The 22,571-nt window shown below is 44.8% G+C and overlaps 1 protein-coding gene and 1 long non-coding RNA gene across 2 annotated transcripts in view; one reads left to right on the forward strand and one right to left on the reverse strand.

The window, feature by feature from the left end:
* The window catches only part of LOC141472962 (uncharacterized), a 78,612-nt gene that overhangs the window by 49,902 nt on the left and 6,139 nt on the right, over positions 1–22,571 (reverse strand). The window contains exons 3-4 of the long non-coding RNA XR_012463548.1: positions 21,538–21,645; positions 6,820–10,093 (exon numbers count right to left, since the gene is read on the reverse strand). This is a non-coding gene — a long non-coding RNA (uncharacterized lncRNA). The remainder of the gene's footprint in view (positions 1–6,819; positions 10,094–21,537; positions 21,646–22,571) is intronic.
* On the forward strand, positions 1,019–19,718 carry LOC141472956 (myosin heavy chain, skeletal muscle, adult-like). The gene is made up of 38 exons (XM_074160249.1): positions 1,019–1,225; positions 1,314–1,457; positions 1,553–1,709; positions 3,450–3,477; positions 3,576–3,690; positions 3,776–3,868; positions 3,994–4,057; positions 4,140–4,238; positions 4,329–4,432; positions 4,930–5,068; positions 5,776–5,894; positions 5,993–6,142; positions 7,223–7,393; positions 7,835–8,144; positions 8,294–8,370; positions 9,084–9,171; positions 9,262–9,379; positions 9,537–9,660; positions 9,746–9,882; positions 9,984–10,239; positions 12,483–12,725; positions 12,834–13,010; positions 13,095–13,240; positions 13,328–13,418; positions 13,507–13,896; positions 14,065–14,191; positions 14,367–14,485; positions 15,074–15,270; positions 15,572–15,755; positions 15,842–16,007; positions 16,179–16,303; positions 16,497–16,805; positions 16,906–17,109; positions 17,394–17,519; positions 17,615–17,785; positions 17,872–17,976; positions 18,116–18,211; positions 19,417–19,718. Exons 1-38 carry the CDS (start codon positions 1,019–1,021, stop codon positions 19,570–19,572), a joined length of 5,832 nt encoding a protein of 1,943 aa, XP_074016350.1. The 3' UTR covers positions 19,573–19,718.

Genomic DNA, 22,571 nt, shown 5'->3' on the forward strand with positions numbered 1-22,571 from the left:
TATCATTCAAATCAAATGACAATTATGCCCTTAGTTTGCCAGACAATGCTTTGCCAAAGAAGGTTTGCCAGAAATGTTTTGACCGAAGAAAGGGGGAGCATCTGCAGCATCTGCAGACGAGACGCTATAAAATCTCCCAGGGACAAGTCTGGCCTGTCTCCACGGAAGGCTTCAGGGTAGGTACATGCATTTTGTGAGCTTGAAGAAAGAGGACAATGTCCTTGCAATATCCCATTCCAGTTCTCCTGCCTCTGGAAACCATTTCCATGAGGGAGTGCCCATCTGAACAAAAATTTTCAATACAATTTCAATGCATGTCTGTATCTTCAATCTATAATTTATCTCTGAAATTACCTGCAGCAATAAGAAACAACTGATATTCCTATTTTACAGGGTTGGCCAGTTTCCAGGACACAAGCCTTTCTCCAAAGGTAACACCCTGAATAATGCACTCCTAGACTACAGTCTAGGACAGGACTTTTATACAGCTGCATGAGTTCTCGTTGTAAACCCTCCTGTATTTCTGCTGACTTTTATTTAGGCTAGACTGTTGAAAATAGGAAAGATCTAAGAAGTGACATAATTTTTCATTTTCAGCACACTTTTAACAGGAAAGTACTCTCTTGAATATTCATCAGTTATAATTAAGGACCAGAACAGAGTGATTTTCTCTGGCTGTAGATTCTTTTATGAGAAGACCACAAATCTGGTGGAATTCATCAAGTTACCGTATTGTAGTCAATATTTAGAAGATGTTCTATCTATTATTATAAGGCCTATGTATTTTTAAAAACTAAGTCTTGCTTTTTAGTGGGACTTAGGTACTTTTAAGTTAAAATCAAAGTGGATTTCAGTGGTTACTTCTAAGACATTTTCTGGGACACTAGCTAGCAATTTATTAGATGAAAAGCATAAGAGTTTTCTCACTGATATGGATTTTATTATTATTCTCAGTGAACCACACCCTTTTTTTCCATACCAAACACCTCTGCTGACATCTCTTCAGTAAACTGCAGCCATGGCCTCTGCAGACTCTGAGATGGCTGTCTTTGGGGAGGCGGCTCCTTACCTCCGAAAGTCAGAAAAGGAGAGAATCGAGGCCCAGAACAAGCCGTTTGATGCCAAGACATCGGTCTTTGTGGCACATCCTAAAGAATCCTTTGTGAAAGGGACAATCCAGAGCAGAGAAGCAGGGAAGGTCACTGTCAAGACTGAAGCAGGAGAGGTGAGGAAAAAACGAGGCTGAAGGACACCATTTGATTCTCACTCTGAGCTCTTAGCTGACAGACATGGATCTTTTGTTTCCTTGGTAGACCCTGACCGTGAAGGAAGATCAAATCTTCTCCATGAACCCTCCCAAGTATGATAAAATCGAGGACATGGCCATGATGACCCACCTCCACGAACCTGCTGTGCTGTACAACCTCAAAGAGCGTTATGCAGCCTGGATGATCTACGTAAGTACCAGCAGCACTCTTCCCTTGGGTAGCTGGGAGGAACTGCTCTGGAAGTGGCCAAGTGGAAGCCAACGTGCCGTCTCCCTTCCTCGCAGACCTACTCGGGTCTCTTCTGCGTCACTGTCAACCCCTACAAGTGGCTGCCGGTGTACAACCCGGAGGTGGTGTTGGCCTACCGAGGCAAGAAGCGCCAGGAGGCCCCTCCACACATCTTCTCCATCTCTGACAACGCCTATCAGTTCATGCTGACTGGTGAGTTCTTGACTTCCTCTGAACTGCTATTGTAATGAGGTATCTGCAGGGGGAAATGTAGGGTATCTCTGGAAATATTGTGCAACACTTAAAATACCGTATGTTTGAAATCAATGGAAGATCAATACACTTAAGTCTAATGGTCTGTGTGAGGTCCCCATTACAATCAATAAAGACCTGGACCTAATGAGAATAATCACAGAATCGTCATGGTTGGAAATGACAAGATCTGAGATCACCAAGTCCAACCAGACACATACAAAAAAAAACAACCCTACAATCTCGGCCACTAGAGCATGCCCTGAAGTGCCATGTCTACACATTTCTTAAACACCTCCAGGGATGGCGACTCCACCACCTCCCTGGGCCTGTTCCAGGGCCTGAGCACCCTCTCAGGAAAGTAATTCTTCCTAATATCTAATCTAAACCTCCCCTGCCCCAACTTCAGACCATTTCCTCTGGTCCTGTCATTGTTCCCTTGGGAGAAGAGGCCAACACCCACCTCTCTACACCCTCCTTTCAGGGGGTTGTAGAGGGCAATGAGGTCTCCCCTCAGCCTCCTCTTCTGCAAACTAAACCTGCCCAGTTCCCTCAGCCTCTCCTCATATGACTTGTTCTCTAGACCCCTCACAAGCTTGGTGGCTCTAATAATCTATAAGGAGTAAATTCAAAGGAAAGAAGACACCTATTTTCTGGTGTAGAGTTTACTGACTGTAATGGGATCTTACATTATGCATAGTTTTATGTATCTTAATCACTAAATTAGTCTCAGTCAGAGAGTGCAGAGTGAGTACAATAATATCGCGCATACCTTATAAACAATGTGTCTACAGCCAATTCAAATTTGCAAGCATCAGTGCTAACAAGTTAAATATAGTTTCTCTGCATTGAACAAGTACATAACCTTTGCTTGATTTTTTTGCAAATGGTATTTATGATGAAAAAGATCACTGGGTGGTCTAAAGTACATACAACCTTTAATGATCTATGTAACTCCTGCACTGGTCTATGCAACCATAAATCAATTGCACCTTACAGTGAAAAGTAAATCTCAGAAAACACTGTCAAGGAAAAAAATTCAGCTTTTAGCATTTAAGTTGAAGGGTTTAAAAAGAATTCTTTCTGCTTTCTCCTCTTCCTTCTGCTTCTTATTTTCTCTTCCCTATTTGTGGATTAAAATCAAAGATGTGCAGGATTTTAGATATTCTTTTCCTGTTCTTTTGTTACAAACTGGGAAATAGATCAAGAATAGAAAAATGAAAAATTAACCGTCTATGTATGACCTCAGGAATACATAATTTTTGTACATATAAGGGTTCAAAAAAAAAAAAAGATTTGAAAAATAGTGAAAGAGGTTGGTCAGATGATATTTCTGTTGCTTGTGACACCTTCAAATTTTCATAAGTTTACTCAGGAAAATTTTAGCTTCATTCTGTCAAAGCCCAACCTCAATATTTTCATTACATGTATTTACCTAATAAGAGAGAAATACGTCACCTGATGAAAAGACAGCATCTTGAAAGGCATAAGACTACAAAAGCTACTTTGAAGTGATGTCTTCACTGATTCAATTGATAATAACTGAAGTACTGCTGGGTGCATCAAAAGTACCCAAGGCTTTTCATTGTCTTCCATCCCTGAACTCTCTGGAAGCTTCAGTTAATATTTTTCTTCTAGTTTTTGAGTTCTTTGTTATTCATGAGTATTAGGAAAATCTTTTTTATTTCTGTCTTCTCACAGATCGCGAGAACCAGTCGATCCTGATCACGTATGTACACCCCCTGCTCAGGTCCCTGCGGGGCTGCCCAGTGCCAGGGGACCTCCTGCCTGACCACACGCTCTCTGCTTCTCTCTTTGGTTGGACAGTGGAGAATCCGGTGCCGGGAAGACTGTGAACACAAAGCGTGTCATCCAGTACTTTGCAACAATTGCAGCCAGTGGGGAGAAGAAGAAGGAGGAGCAGCAGTCAGGCAAAATGCAGGTGAGTCAGGAAGAACATACTGAACATTCGATGTGTAATTGTCTTGTCAACTAAACACTGTAACTGAATAATTATCATCCTGCAGGGAACGCTTGAGGATCAAATCATCAGCGCCAACCCACTGCTGGAGGCCTTTGGAAACGCCAAGACCGTGAGGAATGACAACTCCTCGCGCTTTGTAAGTTGTTACTTTAGACAAATCCCTCCTCATTATAACAGTAGTGATGGGCTAGTGCTATTCTCACATAAGGAGATGGCAATGAAATGCACCTAGGTTGAAATGCTGCTTCTTCTCCTTAACAGGGCAAATTCATCAGAATCCACTTTGGAGCCACAGGCAAACTGGCTTCTGCTGACATTGAAACCTGTAAGAGACTCTCCTGGCCTGATCCCTTTCCTTTTACCTCTCCCCAGTTCTTGTGGTAACTCTGTCCTACCTTCCATGACAGATCTGCTGGAGAAGTCCAGAGTCACTTTCCAGCTCAAGGCAGAAAGAAGCTACCACATATTTTATCAGATCACCTCCAACAAGAAGCCAGAGTTAATTGGTAGGAAGGTTACTAATTTTTTGAGCAATAGCTCATTTTGTCATCTGGAAAGCTAAAGTAAGATTGTTTTTTCTCTTTTATTGCTTTCAGACATGCTCCTCATTACCACCAACCCTTATGATTTCCACTTTGTGAGTCAAGGTGAAATCACTGTTCCCAGCATTGATGACCAGGAGGAGCTCATGGCTACAGATGTAAGTAATTTACAGATGTAAGTAAAACAGGTCATCTGGTGGATAGGAGCCCTATTACATATACATTTTTCACTGAATTTCACTGAATTTTTAGAGTTGGAAGGGACCATAGAGATCATCTAGTCCAACTCCCCTGCTGAAGCAGGATTGCCCAGAGCATGTCAGAGCATGTTACTCAGGACTGCATCCAGGCGGGTCTTGAAAATCTCCAGAGAAGGGGACTCCACAACCTCCCTGGGCAGCCCGTTCCAGGGCTCTGGCACCCTCACCGTGAAGAAGTTTTTTCTCATATTTGAGTGGAACCTCCTATGTTCCAACTTGTGCCCGTTGCCCCTCGTCCTCTCACTGGCAACCACTGAAAAGAGTCTGGCTCCCTCCTCCTTTAACCCACCTTTACATACTTATAAGCTTTGATGAGGTCTCCCCTCAGCCTTCTCTTCTCCAGACTAAAGAGTCCCAGCTCTCTCAGCCATTTACTTTACTGTTTCTGTTGCCAGAGTGCCATTGACATCCTGGGCTTTTCTGCTGATGAAAAGACAGCCATCTACAAGCTGACAGGGGCTGTCATGCACTACGGGAACCTGAAGTTCAAGCAGAAACAACGAGAGGAGCAGGCAGAGCCCGATGGCACAGAGGGTATCAGCAGATTCAGCATGCTTTCCAAAAGAACGACTTAAGCAGATTTCAGGCTTTAAATATGCAAAAGTGTAAACTAAACCATTATTTGTTCGATGGCTAAATGAGAGTTAGGACGTGTATCTTATGTAGTGATACCTGTAATTTTATTCTGTGACTACTTCATAAGAGATCTGACATACACTGCCAGGAAGCCAGGAGGCATGGTTGTTAATTCCTGTAAGATAATTAGTTATGTTTTCATTGGAATATACCTTGAAATCTCTGCTGTATTGTGGAGTAAAGTGGTTCATCTCTAACAAGGTGGGAGGTTGTGCTCCTATTTACTTGCACCTATTGGGGGTAACTCTGATGCGAGATGTGTATTTGATTAGTCTCTGTCACAGCAGGAAGTACAATCCATGCCTCCAGCTCTCTGAGTGATTAGTCCTCTTGCTATACGACCAGAAAGTGTGAAGTCCCATAGTCATGTTTAAAAAGGATGAAAGCAACGAGTTCTCTTGAAGAACATTTGTAGAAACTGGAGCTCAGAAAGTGATGCAGAGTCTGAATCCTGAAGACAACAGAGAAATTAACTTTGTAGCTTTGATTCAGATATTTTTTGTGTAACAGGGAACATTGCTGTTACTTTTGAGACAGTCCCTCAAGGACCATATTTCAGGAATTGTTCAATATTTATTTCTCTCTTACTCCTTTCTGCTCTTTAGTGGCTGACAAGGCTGCCTACCTGATGGGTCTGAACTCAGCAGACCTGCTCAAGGCCCTCTGCTATCCCCGAGTCAAGGTGGGGAATGAATATGTGACCAAGGGTCAAACTGTGCAGCAGGTAGGAAAAATGTGGTAAACCTGGAACACGCTTTCATGGTTCCTGTTGATTCTCCTCTGCTGTCTATAGCAACCTCCAAACCTTTCTCCTTTCTTTAGGTGAACAATGCTGTTGGTGCCCTGGCAAAGGCTGTCTATGAGAAGATGTTCCTGTGGATGGTTGTTCGTATCAACCAACAACTGGATACAAAGCAGCCCAGACAGTACTTCATTGGTGTCCTGGACATTGCTGGCTTTGAGATCTTTGATGTAAGGAACACAGTTTTCCTAGTGTTTTTGTAGGACAATTGAGAGTAATGTGAATTTTGAGACACATTTTTAATAGAAGTTAGTATCTTCCTACACTTATTTGCAGGGCTTTTGGAATCACCCTTTTAATTCGGGGAAAAAAAAAAACAAACCAACAAAAAACCAAACCCCATAACTAATCTCCGAATTACACTGAATTTGAAACCTTCTCTCTTTTCTACATGCAAAGCCTATTCTAGAGAGACAGCACAGAAAAACTACACAGTAAGAGATCTTGTATTTCATAGAATCACAGAATGGTTTGGGTTGGAAGGGACCTTAAAGATCATCTAGTTACAACCCCCCTGCCCTGGGCAGGGACACCTCCCGCTAGACCTAGCTGCTCAAAGCCCCATCCAGCCTGGCCTTGAACCCTTACAGGGATGGGGCAGCCACAGCTTCTCTGAGCAACCTGGGCCAGTGTCTTACCACCCTCACAGTGAAAAATATCTTCCTGAGATCTAATCTAAAGCCACTGAAGCCATCTTGAAGCCATTAGTCCTCATCCTACCACTACATGCCCTTCTAAAAAGTTCCTCTCCACCTTTCTTCTAAGGGCCCTTTAGATACTGGAAGGCCACTCTAAGGTCTCCCTGGAGCCTTCTCTTCTCCAGACAGAAAAACCCCAAGTCTCTCACCCTGTCTCAGAGGAGAGGTGCTCCAGCCCTTTGATCATCTTCATGGCCCTCCTCTGGACCTGCTCCTATAGGTCCATTTCCTTCTTGTGCTGAGGACTCCAAAGCTGGACACAGTACTCTACGTGGGGTCTCACAAGAGCGGAGCAGAGTGGCAGAATCACCTCCCTGGACCTGCTGTCCACGGTTCTTTTGATGCAGCCCAGGATATGGTTGGCTTTCTGGGCTGCAAGTGCGCATTGCCAGCTCATGTTGAGCTCCTCATTAACCAACATCCCCAAGTCCTTCTTCTCATCATCCTCTTGATTTAAAGTATCAGCCATGATGAATTAGGATTGCACAATAGAACACCTTGATATTATTGCTGAACCTTGAAAAAGTTATGTTATCTTTTTATGTCTGGCAGTTCAACAGCTTTGAGCAGCTGTGCATCAACTTCACCAATGAGAAACTGCAACAGTTCTTCAACCACCACATGTTCGTGCTGGAGCAGGAGGAGTACAAGAAGGAAGGAATTGAGTGGACGTTCATTGACTTTGGGATGGACCTGGCTGCCTGCATTGAGCTCATTGAGAAGGTATCCTTGCTGTTCAAGTGTATTATACGCTGGATCTTCCATGCTTGTCGAGAGACGTACTTAAGATGCATGTGAGAATACTCTGGTTTTTTCAAATATATACCCTGTGAAAGTGGCAAGAGGGTGGAAGTGCTTCTGGATATCATATTCAGATTTCAGGACAAACGGTGAGGGTATTCATTTCCAGATTACAACATAAAGTTATAAAAAAGACTATCATGTTCTGTAAGTAAAGAGGTTTTATGGAGAAGATAGTATTTTGCGATGTTATACATTTACAAATGAAACAGCAACACTGAAAATAGTTGAGCCTTAGTTAATTTTCTCTATCTTATTGCCATGAAATGCACAGCGCTCTCTTTTGACTCCAGGAACTATCCAACCAAGGAATGTCGGCTTTCTAATCTGTTTCTCCCTCTTGTCTGTTGTAATGCCTTCCAGCCCATGGGCATCTTCTCCATCCTGGAAGAGGAGTGCATGTTCCCCAAGGCAACTGACACCTCTTTCAAGAACAAGCTCTACGACCAGCATCTGGGAAAGTCCAGCAACTTCCAGAAGCCCAAACCTGCCAAAGGCAAGGCTGAGGCCCACTTCTCCCTGGTGCACTACGCTGGCACGGTGGACTACAACATCACTGGCTGGCTGGAGAAGAACAAGGACCCCCTGAACGAAACTGTCATTGGGTTGTACCAGAAATCATCGCTGAAAACACTGGCCTTACTCTTTGCCTCCTATGGTGGAGCAGATGCAGGTCAGCTCTGTGAAAAATTATATTTTCAGTTTGGGACAATGTTGATGTAGACTTAAAGCAGTACAAATTTAAAGTTGTTTTGTGTTCTGTAGTTTCCAATTTGTAGCATCCATATTTTAAGACTTTTTTTTCTTTTCTTCCATTTTCAGAGGCTGCTGGTGGTGGTGGCAAGAAGGGTGGGAAGAAGAAGGGTTCTTCTTTCCAGACTGTCTCAGCTCTTTTCCGAGTACAGTACTGCATTTGTTTTCTCTTAATAATACAGAGAGAGGGAGTGAGCTAATATTAAATTTGAAAGGGTTATTTTGCACTGCTGTAACAGTGGTAAAATTCTTTGGAAATTCCACATCAGGTTTTCCATGATCAGTATCAATATTATTAATAAGTCATGTTCAAAAATAAGCATTCAGTCTTTAAAGACAATGAAAATCCTGGATCTTGGTTGTTGGGTGGGGGTTTTTTTTTGGGTTTGGGTTTTTTTTTGAGAGGATATAATTCAGATCTTTTTACTTTTATGTCTTTGGGTCAGACTAGAAATATAATTTTAGCATTCCTACCTTTCTGGGAGTTTGATATGCTGGGAAATTGAAAGTCTCTTTATAAACATTCTCCAAGGAGATATTTATCTTATTTGAAAAAATAACCCCACTATTTTTAACTTAAGTAGATTGATTTTAGAAGACAGAAAAAGAAAAATCTATAAGTTAATTACTTTGTGCGAAAGTGAGAAGTTTTATATTAGTTTACACTGGATCAATAGCAAGATAGTAGTATTTCAGTCTGTAAAAGTGTTGTTAAGTGTCTTCAAATAGAAGAAATATTTGGTTTCTACGTCTTTTCCTGAGTGTGCTGAAACCCAGCTAAGTCATAAAGGCATTACCATGGGTTTGATGCATCAAACACTGGACACAGAAAACTGACATTACTAACTTATCCCTCTAGGAGAACTTAAACAAGCTGATGACCAATTTGCGGAGCACTCACCCCCATTTTGTCCGTTGCATCATCCCAAATGAAACAAAAACACCCGGTAAAACACTCAGGCAGAAATAGAACTTGCATACATCTACTCCCCTCTGTGCTGGAAATGATTGTACTCATTTACACTCTGAATGTCTAGGTGCCATGGAGCATGAACTGGTACTTCACCAGCTGCGGTGTAATGGCGTGCTGGAAGGCATCAGAATTTGCAGGAAAGGTTTCCCCAGCAGAGTTCTCTATGCCGACTTCAAACAGAGGTAACAGCACTGCACTTCTCCGCACCATTAAAAGCAATGCTGGTTCATTCATATAGGTTCAATTCAGGCTGGACTCTGTTGTCAAAAATAGCTATATATGAGATGGTGGGGTTGGTTGGGAAAAAACAACCTTGTCTTCTTCTTTCTCTTTTCACAGATACAAGGTGCTTAATGCCAGTGCCATCCCAGAGGGGCAGTTCATTGATAGCAAGAAGGCTTCTGAGAAGCTTCTTGCTTCAATTGATGTGGACCACACCCAGTACAAATTTGGCCACACCAAGGTACAAACCCTCCTTCACTCACTCACTCTGTGCCTGTGCTTTGCTCTACCTGACAGTGATGTGCTGCAACATTCTCTTTCTCAAGGTGTTCTTCAAAGCTGGGCTGCTGGGACTCCTAGAGGAGATGAGAGATGAGAAGTTGGCACAGATCATCACTCGCACACAGGCCAGGTGCAGGGGCTTCCTGATGAGAGTGGAGTACCAGAGAATGGTGGAGAGGAGGTAGACATTCCTCATCTTCAGTTAAAGTCATTGTACTTGGGGGAAAGTGCTGGCACTTGTCATACTGAAAATATTCAATGTACATTTGAATTATGCTTCAGGGAGTCCATCTTCTGCATCCAGTACAATGTTCGTGCATTCATGAATGTCAAGCACTGGCCTTGGATGAAGCTGTTCTTCAAGATCAAGCCCTTGCTGAAGAGCGCAGAATCTGAAAAGGAGATGGCCAACATGAAACAAGAGTTTGAGAAAACCAAGGAAGAGCTTGCAAAGTCTGAGGCAAAGAGGAAGGAGCTGGAGGAGAAAATGGTGGCCCTGCTGCAGGAGAAAAATGATCTGCAGCTCCAAGTGCAGGCTGTGAGTTTACGACCTTTAATTTATCACTCAGAAAAGGAGTCTATACATTCAGACTGTTCTTTATGAGGCAAAAAGTCAGACTCTAGAAGACCAAAAGTCAGGTATCTGGTGAATTATCTATCATATGTATGTTAAGTGGAGAAAATCGGCATCTGGGAGTCGTGTGATTAGCACTCTGACAGACAGTGCAAAGAAGCAGGGAGCGCCAAGTGGGAGTTAGTGTTCTTGCACTTTCAGAGGAAGGAGGCCAATATAGCTAGCCAACAGGAAATACTCAGAGCAGAGTTTTGGCTGAACCCCCAACTCCCTCTGATCAGGTGAGTCCTGCAGGGTTATCTACATGTCACCAGGATGTAGAACAATGAATTCATTTTGGAGTGTGAATGAAAACCAGAGTTGAAAGTGATACTTGTGAATTCATGTGCAGGAAAAGACATCCTTCCTTTGCTTAATAACTAGAAGTTAATCATTCACTCTGTAACTGGGAAATACGGCTTCGAATTTCTCCTTAGTCTAAGACTATATAGATGCAGAGTTCCTGTTTCCGAGAAAAAGTCACACCTTCCGGGGACGGGGGTGTGTTCTGCTTCCCTCAGTTGTTAATTACACAAAAGAGCTCTGTATGCTTTAGGCGTAATTTGTATGAATCAATGTCATAACTGAAATTTATAATGAAGCAGAAGTTTTCAAGTTTTTTGAACATTGTTATTTTTTGCATCTCTAATCTGGATTTTCTACAAAAACATCCTGTGGTGGTAAAATTATTAATATTTAAGATTTACAGGTCTGGCTAAGACATTATCTTTATTAAAAGAACATTCCTTTCCACTAAAAGCCATCTTTCCGTAATGTACTTGTGTTGGGGCCCCCATTCTGGGGAGCACAATTTAGAACACGTCAGACAGAAGATTTTTTAACTATAAACACTGTGAGGGAATATTTGGGCGGCATCTCCCCCTCTGCTTCCCTTTTCTCTGCCAATTGATTGTCAAGACCCAACCTATAAGCTCTATTAGAAAAAAAGAAAGTGGTGAGGAAAAACAAAAATTTCAATGTTAACAATGCCTGGTAACCGTCCTTGGGAGGGATGTTCTACATAAGTAGCTGCAACATTCTAAGGACTCAAAGAGTAAATGTAACCTGATCTAGTTGATGATGTCCCTGCTCATTGCAGGGCCATTGGACTAGATGAACTTTAAATGTCCCCTCCAGCCCAAACTATTCTACGATCCTATGAAATAACATGACAATATGGAGAGACTGGCTCTTGGTGGAGCTTATAGGAGTGGCACACCTGGTGTTATATTACCTCAGAAGTGAGGAGTTGGAAGCAATCATGGACTGTTAGCTTTTAGTTGAAAGGAACATTCTTTCAGTAAAGATAACTTCATAGCCAGACCCCTCAATCTTAAATATTAATTATAACACTGCAATCCTATGAACGTTGTAGACATACAGCACTTCACAAAATAAAATATTGCTTAAAAATATACACAAAACTATTTGATATTCAAATAACATCTTACAAAGCCATCTTAATCTACTGATTAAATTACGAACTAAAATGGGAACACTCAATTAATTACACAATTATTTGAACATTCCTGTAGAAAACGGGAATCCCGTGTTACCTATTTTTTCCCTGCTATATGGAGAAAAATCAATGCCCTGTTGGACTTTCTTATAAGATATTTGCCATTCAAATTCATATGGTACAAAACAAATTCATTATACCAAAAGCCCGCCAAAGAATAAGATGATGTGGTGATCAACTGAAACCAGCATATACCAGTCCAGACACAGTATGGAAGGATGACACAAATGTATATGATTTACAAGGGTAAGACTTCACTTGTACAAGCAGCAATCTTAATACATTTAGAGATAAAGTAATCTTCTTTCTATTAAATTATTGCTGAGACTACCAGAGCTTTTATTCCCAACATACAGAATGATTCTGTTACAAAAGGAAAGACTGAATATTCTGTGAAGAGTATGTCTCCAAGCCCTTTCTCTACTAGGTAAATGAGAAATTCTCACACATACCACTTCTGTGGGCCATTTTTAGGAGACAAAAAAGTTTAGGAATCAATATTGTTTCCAGCTGAGGAGATGTATAATTCACCTAAGAAAAAAGGGAAGATTAAAGTTCTTGAAGAGAGGCCAACTTCAGGCCATATTTTAACAAATTTGCATAGAAAAGTTCAGAAAACAAATGAAGAGTATCTGTGTCTTCATACCAGGAAGCAGACAGCTTGGCAGATGCTGAGGAAAGATGTGACCAGCTCATCAAAACCAAAATCCAGCTGGAAGCCAAAGTTAAAGAAGTGACTGAAAGGGCCGAGGATGAGGAAGAAATTAATGCTGAGCTGACAGCCAAGAAGAGGAAACTGGAGGACGAATGTTCAGAGCTGAAGAAAGACATTGACGATCTTGAGTTAACACTGGCAAAGGTTGAGAAGGAAAAACATGCCACAGAAAATAAGGTATGAGGCAGAAGATGTCACTCTTACAGAAAATACCTCTGTTTTGTTACACAGTAAAAAATTTTAAACAACGTTTTTTTATCTGCACTTGCTTCCTTCTTCTCAAAGGTGAAAAACCTCACAGAGGAGATGGCAGCCCTGGATGAGACCATCGCCAAGCTGACAAAAGAGAAGAAAGCCCTCCAAGAGGCCCATCAGCAGACACTGGATGACCTGCAGGCAGAAGAGGACAAAGTCAACACGCTGACCAAAGCTAAGACCAAGCTGGAGCAGCAAGTGGACGATGTAAGCACACAGCCATACAGCAAGAACAGGACAGGTATAGAGTTAGACCTGGCTGTAGAGCACTGATGATCTTGTTCTGTTTAGCTGGAAGGGTCCCTGGAACAGGAGAAGAAACTGCGCATGGACCTTGAGAGAGCTAAGAGGAAACTCGAAGGAGACCTGAAGCTGGCCCATGACAGTATAATGGATTTGGAAAATGACAAGCAGCAGCTGGATGAGAAACTGAAGAAGTGAGTGTGGCTGTGGGGCACCTGAGTGCTGGGCTGGTGGACTTGTCTGTGTTCTTTGAGCTCTAACATGGTTTGCTTTGCCCAAAGGAAAGACTTTGAAATCAGCCAGATCCAGAGCAAGATCGAGGACGAGCAAGCCCTGGGCATGCAGTTACAGAAGAAGATCAAGGAGCTGCAGGCAAGTGTCTGTTCCTTCCCCTCTTTCAGGCAGTCTTGGGTCAGGAAGGAGAAGGGCATGGGTGTGAAGGGTGCCTAATGTTCCCCAGGCGCGTATTGAGGAACTGGAGGAGGAAATTGAGGCAGAGCGAACCTCTCGGGCAAAAGCAGAGAAGCATCGGGCTGACCTCTCGAGGGAGCTGGAGGAGATCAGCGAGCGCCTGGAAGAAGCAGGAGGGGCTACCGCAGCTCAGATCGATATGAACAAGAAGCGTGAGGCAGAATTTCAGAAGATGCGTCGCGACCTCGAAGAGGCCACGCTGCAGCACGAAGCCACGGCTGCCGCCCTGCGGAAGAAGCACGCGGACAGCACGGCTGAGCTTGGGGAGCAGATCGACAACCTGCAGCGAGTGAAGCAGAAGCTGGAGAAGGAGAAGAGTGAGCTGAAGATGGAGATTGACGACTTGGCCAGTAACATGGAGTCTGTCTCCAAAGCCAAGGTAAAGAATTTCTGTTAAATTAATGCCCTATGATATGTGACCTGACACAAGATTTTGAATCTCTGATTACATTTTGCTACCACATACAGTTGTGTTGCTTTTTATCATGAGAACAACATGGTAGAATTTACTGTTAATCCTCTTTCCTTGCATGTACTTGACATATAGGCAAACCTGGAGAAAATGTGTCGAACTCTGGAAGACCAACTGAGTGAGATTAAGACAAAGGAAGAGGAGCATCAGCGCATGATCAATGACCTCAATACTCAAAGAGCTCGTCTGCAGACAGAAGCAGGTAACACACTCCCGCACCCCTCTGGAAAGGGAAAACGTCTAACTGATGATGACAAGTAAAAAAGTTGAGTTTTACTCAAATTGGTTTATAGTCTGTAAATTGATATATAGTGCTTTAAAGACACATTGCTTGAGTATTGCTTTTTAAATTACTGTATATCTGTAAAATTTCTCAGGTGAATATTCACGCCAGGTGGAAGAAAAGGATGCTTTGATATCTCAGCTATCCAGAAGCAAACAGGCATTTACTCAACAGATCGAGGAACTAAAGAGACATTTAGAGGAAGAAATAAAGGTAAATGTACTTCCTGTAGGGTTGTTGACTTGGGATTCAGATTCCATTTTCTTTCAGGATATTTCCCACTCTCATATAAAATCAGAATATGTTACCCATGTAATTTTAATTTGGGTGCTCTCAAACTCAGTGGACAATTTTACCACCTTCCTCTTTAGTGTGGGAATAAAAGTTGAGGAGGACATCTCCTCCAACCTGAATACTGAGACAGGGAAAGAAAAATTTAGGTCTTTATTGGGATAAATAATGACATGAAAAAAAGTTGAGATATATCTAAAAAATGCATTTCTTATTGTACTTTTCCATAACAGAAGCTGAAACTTTAAAACATAGGATTTTAGTATTCAAAAATTCCCAGATTTATACTTTTCATGTAGAGGTTACCCATGATCTCTCCTGAGGTAACATTCTAGATTCTGATGAAATAAGGGATAAGAAGCTTCTGAGAACACAGAATCAATGTACTTTTTTTTCCCTTGGGTTGACTTTTAAATGTCAGATTCAAAGAGTTTTCAACAACTTTTGCTATGTTAACATTCCAATGTCTCACAGGAAATTCATTGCCCCAAACACATTGTCTCCCCACAGGCCAAGAACGCTCTGGCCCACAGCTTGCAGTCTGCTCGTCACGACTGTGACTTGCTCCGGGAACAATATGAGGAGGAGCAGGAGGCCAAGGGGGAGCTGCAGCGTGCCCTGTCCAAGGCCAACAGCGAAGTGGCCCAGTGGAGAACCAAATACGAGACGGACGCTATTCAGCGCACAGAGGAGCTGGAGGAGGCCAAGTACGTAGTGATAGGGTGTGAAGAAGCCAGGGGGAACTGAAAATTCAAAGGCAACATTGGAAGAGACACACAAGGAATACTCGGAGGAATAAATCAAGGATTTGTTTTGGGGAGGGGTAACAGAAAGTGGAAGGCTTTATGCTATAGAAGATTTAGTGGTTTAGTAAAAGGCAAGGCTAAGAACTGCATGAATGATGCTGTACAATCAGTGACTGCAGACTGCAAAATGATTACGAATACTCTTGTAGAAATCACACTGGTTCCTCTATGATAACTATGAGCTGTGCTTATCTCCTCCCAGGAAGAAGCTGGCACAGCGCCTGCAGGATGCAGAGGAACACGTTGAAGCTGTCAATGCCAAATGTGCCTCCCTGGAAAAGACAAAGCAGAGGCTGCAGAATGAAGTGGAGGACCTGATGATTGACGTGGAGAGATCCAATGCTGCCTGCGCAGCTCTGGATAAGAAGCAGAAGAACTTTGACAAGGTGTTTTGGGCTCCAAGCCTGGGGCTCCTGGGCAGAGCTTCCCCTCCTGATTGCCACATCCATACTCACGCCCCGTTTCTCTTCAGATCCTGGCAGAGTGGAAGCAGAAGTATGAGGAAACGCAGGCTGAGCTGGAGGCCTCCCAGAAGGAGTCTCGCTCTCTCAGCACGGAGCTGTTCAAGATGAAGAATGCCTATGAGGAGTCCTTGGACCACCTGGAAACGCTGAAGCGAGAGAACAAGAACTTGCAGCGTAAGTCCCTGGCCCTCTGCTCCTGGCAGGCCTTTCTCCCTGTCCGCTGCTACCACCATTCCGTATGGGTCTGTGCCTGCAGGTCACCAAAGATGCTGGTCACCTTGGTGTGACAGGGCTCTTCCCATTCTGCTCTGTGCCTGACCATGCCATTGGTCTTTGTTCCCACAGAGGAGATTTCTGACCTCACGGAGCAGATTGCCGAGGGAGGAAAGGCCATTCATGAGCTGGAGAAAGTCAAGAAGCAGATCGAGCAGGAGAAATCTGAAATCCAGGCTGCTTTGGAGGAAGCTGAGGTACATGCCCGTAGTCACTGGTGTCTGCACTGAAAATAGAAGTAATGGGAAAATATGCATAAGAGCTGCTTGGTCCTGCCCTCTTCTGGCTGGCGAGTGCAGCCAGCTCAGGTTTCCTGAAGCATTCTCTAATGACCTAGAAAGCAAGCAGTAGCTTTATTGATGTTACAAATGTTTGTGTGCAATTGTGCAGGCCTCCCTAGAACATGAAGAAGGGAAGATCCTGCGCCTCCAGCTTGAACTCAACCAGGTGAAGTCTGAGATTGACAGGAAGATAGCGGAGAAAGATGAGGAGATTGACCAGATGAAGAGAAACCACCTCAGGATTGTGGAGTCCATGCAGAGCACCCTGGACGCTGAGATCAGGAGCAGGAATGAAGCCCTGCGGCTGAAGAAGAAGATGGAGGGAGACCTGAATGAAATGGAGATCCAACTGAGCCATGCCAACCGCGTGGCTGCAGAGGCACAAAAGAACCTGAGAAACACACAGGGAGTGCTCAAGGTCTGTTCAGCAAATCTACAGAAAGAGAAATGACATCCCTGATATTTTTGGCACCCAAGCTCACACTGCCACCTTGCAATTGCTCTTGCCTATTTTACAGGACACCCAGATACACTTGGACGATGCTCTCAGGACACAGGAGGACCTGAAGGAGCAGGTGGCCATGGTGGAGCGCAGAGCAAACCTGCTGCAGGCTGAAATTGAGGAGCTGCGGGCAGCCCTGGAGCAGACGGAGCGCTCAAGGAAAGTGGCTGAGCAGGAGCTTCTGGATGCCACTGAACGTGTGCAGCTCCTCCATACCCAGGTCAGGCTTGGTACCAAAAGCAGTTGTGTTGACACTTAATAAACACGGAGAGCTGCTCTGCACCAGAGGATAGGGCAGGACAGTGGTCTAGAATGGCCTCTCTACTGCTGTCCACAAGGGAAGGCACACTCAGCGCCCCTCACCTTATCCCACCCGTCACATTTCAATTTTTTAAAGAATTCCGGATTTTTAGTTGCAAGCTTGAAGAGTAAAGACCTGGCTCATGTGGTATGTTTAGTACTGCAGCCCTCAGAATACAAGTCTTGCAATCTTTCTTTGCACAGAACACCAGTTTGATCAACACCAAGAAGAAGCTGGAAACAGACATTGCCCAAATTCAGAGTGAAATGGAGGATACGATCCAGGAGGCGCGCAATGCTGAAGAGAAGGCCAAGAAGGCCATCACAGATGTGAGTCGGGGGGTCCTTTCATGGCTGATGGTGGATGTCTTCTCCCCCAAAATGCCTCCAGCCCCAAAACGGCTTTGCCTCTCTGCTCTCATCAGGCAGCCATGATGGCAGAAGAGCTGAAGAAGGAGCAGGACACCAGCGCCCACCTGGAGAGGATGAAGAAGAACCTGGACCAGACGGTGAAGGACCTGCAGCACCGTCTGGATGAGGCCGAGCAGTTGGCACTGAAGGGAGGCAAGAAACAAATCCAGAAGCTGGAGGCCAGAGTGCGTAGGGCTTTTATTTGTGCATGAGTGAACATGTCCCTTGGGGAGATACCGGGGAATCTCCAAAGCTGGGTTTCTTGTTGCAGGTGCGGGAGCTGGAAGGGGAGGTGGATGCTGAGCAGAAGCGCAGCGCTGAAGCCGTGAAGGGTGTGCGCAAGTACGAGAGGAGGGTGAAGGAGCTGACCTACCAGGTACGGCAGGAGGCCTCCTTGGGCTGACTCACCCTCTCACAGGAAATTAAAATTTTTGCACTTGATTGCCAAGGGGAATTGCTAACTCTTATGGTGGGGAAACCAATTCAGTCTCTTTCCTGTTTGCCAACGTCTTCAGTCTGAGGAAGACCGGAAGAATATTCTGAGGCTCCAGGATCTGGTGGACAAGCTGCAAATGAAGGTGAAATCCTACAAGAGACAAGCTGAGGAGGCTGTAAGTATCACTTGTAGTGGTAAGAAACATCACTTTCTGAGGATGAATACAAATCATATGGAAATGAATGTGTTCTTTGGAAAGCATATAAAGTGGTAAACAATGATGGACTTCAAGTGAAGAAAAAGAAAGGCCAGTCATCTGTGAATGCTTTAGTGTTACCTACAAGAAAATCCTCTTTGTAAACTTGTATGGAATGGTTACTCATAAGACATTTACCATCTCTAGGAACATAATCCTGAGAGTGTAGTTGACATTGTTTTCTTTTGGCCATTCTCCTGTCACGTATAATGTAAGGGTATCCTGCAATCTTTTTTATAAAGGAGAACAGATTGACAGACATGACTCAAACCCAACATCTCAGCTGATAAATTTCTGAGTCAGGTTCCTTCCTGCATAGGCCAGTATAGACAGGTTTTGATGCCCTGTGATGAGTGAATGATTTGTGAGAGGAATGAGGATGGGTTCTAACTGATTCATCTCCTTTAAGTTCTTCACCTTTTATTAGAGAGTGAAGACCTAGGACGCTGATCCAGAACAAGAGACAGAGATGCTTAGCTCATCTGCTGAACTGGAAATAAGTTTTAATTTCTTCTACAAAGCAATGTTCCTCGTAAGACAAAGTGATGAGATATGACTGCAGACAGTGTCTGGAAGAGGAGGGTGGATTGTGGGGGATATTTTATGGCTACGGAAGGAGATGAGCAGTTACCTGACAGTGCTGTCAAAGTAGACATGGAGAAGGAAGGAGAAGCTATACTCACCTAGTGCGGAGTGGAAGGAGGGGGCAGGTACCTCTCGGAGGATACCATATAATGTCACCTTTAGGGAGTACACATGTTCGTCATGCTGCTGCTTTTTCTCAGCACTAACCTTTGAGCGTAAACAATAAAAAACTGCAACCCAAACAGCTTTTTTTTTCAACTAAAACCAGAGACTGCTGTGCTGTACATCATCATTTGCATATTCCAGGGAGCAAAACTGCATCAACAATTCAAAAGCTGTTTTAGTTGGTTTGTAGGGGATACTTTAAAAAAGGGAGGAGGAGGAGGACTGTTCGAGGCTTATGTGTAAGCAGTGGTGGGTGGGGGATGGAGGTCTGAGCGTTCCCCCAGGGAAGAGGCACAGACCCGCAAGGCCGAGGTGCAGGAGGAGCAAAACCCCTGCCCTGGGCTCCTCACCACCGACTCCCTCTCCCCGCACAGGAGGAGCTCTCCAACGTCAACCTCTCCAAGTTCCGCAAGATCCAGCACGAGCTGGAGGAAGCCGAGGAGCGGGCTGACATTGCAGAGTCGCAGGTCAACAAGCTGCGAGTGAAGAGTCGGGAGTTTCATGGCAAGAAGATAGGAGAGGAAGAGTGAGGATGTCATGAGGCAGCAAAGTGACCCGAGGGCTGCACAAAATGTGAACCTCTTGGTTGCTTTCTTCTGTAATTAGTCTTTGTAGCTACATCAATGTCTAGAGAATAAAGAACGTAGATTCCTCTGCATACACACTATTAACAGTGCCATCTTGGTTTTGGGGTTTTTTTCTGATAAATCTTGGGATATTGCATTGATTTTCTTGCTTTCCCTGGCTGGGGGAATGGAGAAGATAATGCAAACTCTGGATTGTGGACTTGCAAACTTAGAGGCTGGCCACTGCTGCAGAGACTACTGATAGTGCGGCCTGTGCTCTCTTCTGTTCTCCAGAAGCTCCTTGCCCTGCTCCTGCCCTCACATACTCTTAATGCTTCTCCCATTGGCCTTTCAGCACAGCTTACTTCCCACGTGAGAGGCAAGAGAGGGTGAGCCCTTTCCTTTTTCCTCCCCCTGCTTTTGTTTCTCATCCCAGCCATCACAAACCCTAAGCATCAGTCTCTGAGTAACTTATTGGAAGTCACAGTTCATCGCGCCGTGAACGACTGACGGTTCCTTGACAGAGACGATTTTTGGTACACAGTGCAGCATTACGACACATCGATAGTGCCCCTAAATCATGCCATCTCTCCACCTGCTCCTAGTTTCTCTGCCATGGACAAACACTGAGCCCTGCCTGGGGCCATGTGCTGGAAGGACTGCTCCTTAGGGCCCGTTTCTCACACACTGCGTGGCACCAGGACCCTCCTCAACACACCACCTCAAAGGTCAGCCTTGTCACCTCCCACACAACAGGCTGCACATGGCATTGCCTCAGGCAAGAGAAAAGAAGAAAACTCACGGGTGTACCCCTCCGTTCCTTCCTCACATACCTGTAGCTCACTTTTGGCCTGTCCACAGGCTAAAGCAGACAATATGGTTTGGGGAAGAAGGACAGGGGTAAGTTGTCAAACACTTCTTCCTTCATTCAGACCCTTCAGAGACCTTTCAGAGGCACAATGTGCACATACAACTGTGAAGTCTCAAGTGCTCTATCAGCCGTCTGAGCTGGATTATCCTGATGCATGACGCCTTGCGTCTAGTTTTGGTGAAAGACACACGGGCAGTGCCAAGGTATGTTAAAGACAAGCCCACGGATGCCTGCCTAAGCTGATGCTTTCATAGAACCAACAGCTCTTGGCTTCTGTCCCTTATTTTCAGGGAGACCACACAGCCTTGGAGCATTTTCTCAGAAACCTCAAAGACTGCTGTGTATACCATGAATCAAACATGGCTTAGCAGTAACTGAGTGATATTAAATTAATTTGGAAAACCTTTCAGCCATATCAACTTACGCAATTGCACTCTTGCAGCACTGCCTGTCTGAAGCATTTCCTGCCAGTCACCCCAGCTGACTCCAGGCTGCAGGATCCCTTGGTGCGCACCAACGTGGAGTGAATGAGAAGCGCATTAGCAGCAACTGAGGAGTGAGGTGCAGCTGGGACTAGAAGGAAACAAGAACCAGACTCAAGAGCAGAGGCCAGGGTAAGTATTGATGTTGAAAGCTTGTGAGAGCCCACAGCTTTCCACCTCCGTCTACTGCACAAGCGCTAGTATTCAGAAGCAGAGGTGAGTCCTCCATGGAGCGTTGAGCCTAGCAGGGCCGTAAAGATGGGAGTGGGGCTGCTGGTGTGGGCTAAAGGGATGCAGGCTGCGCAGAAACTGCTTGTGCCCAAGCCTGAGGCAGGCAGTCCCTCAATGCTTTCCACCGTGATGTGCTCACAGTGTTTTCAAGGGAGAGCTTGCCAGCAGAGCTCCTTGAGGTGAAGGGAAGTGGTAAGGACTGACACTGTCTGCTTGGTCTAAGCTTGTAGAAGTCAATGCCAGAGGCTCTGCTTCCAAACAGATGCTCACACCACTGGGAAGTGCAACCGACAGCTCGATGACTGTACGCCTATGACAGCAGTATCCAAAGGGCTCTCACCTTACCTGTCTCCCAAGTGCCACCTCACCAGCACACCAGCTCTCACAAGGAAGTGCAGCCTGATTCCAGTGTCACCAGCAAGCATTGGCGAGCAGAGCCTCTGTCAGTGCTGTCTGAAGAGAACAATGGGAGATGGCTCTTTAGGAGCAGACCTCAGTTTTCAATCACAAGGACCTCAAGGAAGCCACCCAACACCTTGCAGAGATGCCAGACTACTCCTCCCTTCTCATGACGCTGCACAACTCTTCCCCATGGCTCCCTAGCAGACTTCCAAGCTTGTCCATCCCTCCTCATGGCCTGCACTCTTTCTCCTTGCCTGACAGCGTGCATTAGTCTGTCACCACAGCCGGGGTCTCTTGTTGTGAGCCTTGCCTGCCTAAACCCACCTATGAGCTGACTGCTCCTCTTGGGTGGCTTGAGAATCTCTAGCCTCCCTGCATGTATCTCCAAAGCTTCAGGTGGGACTGGCTAGAGTCTAGATGACTCACAACAACTAGGTGTACCCATGTTAGCTGTAAGGGCTTGCACATGCATCAACTCCTGAGACTCTCTGAAATCCTGCTTTACAGACCCCGCACCATCCTTTGCCTCACATTGTCTCCACCATGGAAACCTGAGGATGTCATGAGAGTAAAGGAATGAAGCCAGCAAAGCCAGGCATAGGGAAGAGAGAAGGCGGCAGGCGTGAAGAGGAGTGAGCAGGCTGATGGCTCCTGGCCACACTGGTGAGTGTGATTTGTGCAAAAGGACTGTCCCAAAGGGCATCCGTGGGGAAGCACAGGCAAATCACTGAAGAATCAGCTCTTGCATCACGTGTATAATTGTCTCAGTTTTGACCTACTGTAGCTTTCTTTAGACTCTGTTTTGCAAAGTCAACTGGTTCTTCCTCTAGCCTCCCGCATCTTTCCCTTGCATGCCGTTACACACCTCTGCTATCTCTAGCTCTCACGGATGCGGTCCAAAATAAAGCAGGCAGCCGTGAGCCCTAAGCTGGGGGACCGGTGCACAGCCTCAGGCAGGACTTGCCATCAGCACGGTG

This window comes from Numenius arquata, chromosome 17, assembly GCF_964106895.1.
Source record: "Numenius arquata chromosome 17, bNumArq3.hap1.1, whole genome shotgun sequence".
Lineage (NCBI taxonomy): Eukaryota > Metazoa > Chordata > Aves > Charadriiformes > Scolopacidae > Numenius > Numenius arquata.

Bases quoted from the DNA above. Each gene is read 5' to 3' on its own strand.
- LOC141472956 (XM_074160249.1), top strand. From the start codon at position 1,019: ATGGCCTCTGCAGACTCTGAGATGGCTGTCTTTGGGGAGGCGGCTCCT. The intron at 17,110-17,393 runs GTCAGGCTTGGT...TTCTTTGCACAG, and splicing joins TGCAGCTCCTCCATACCCAG to AACACCAGTTTGATCAACAC. The intron at 17,520-17,614 runs GTGAGTCGGGGG...TGCTCTCATCAG, and splicing joins CCAAGAAGGCCATCACAGAT to GCAGCCATGATGGCAGAAGA.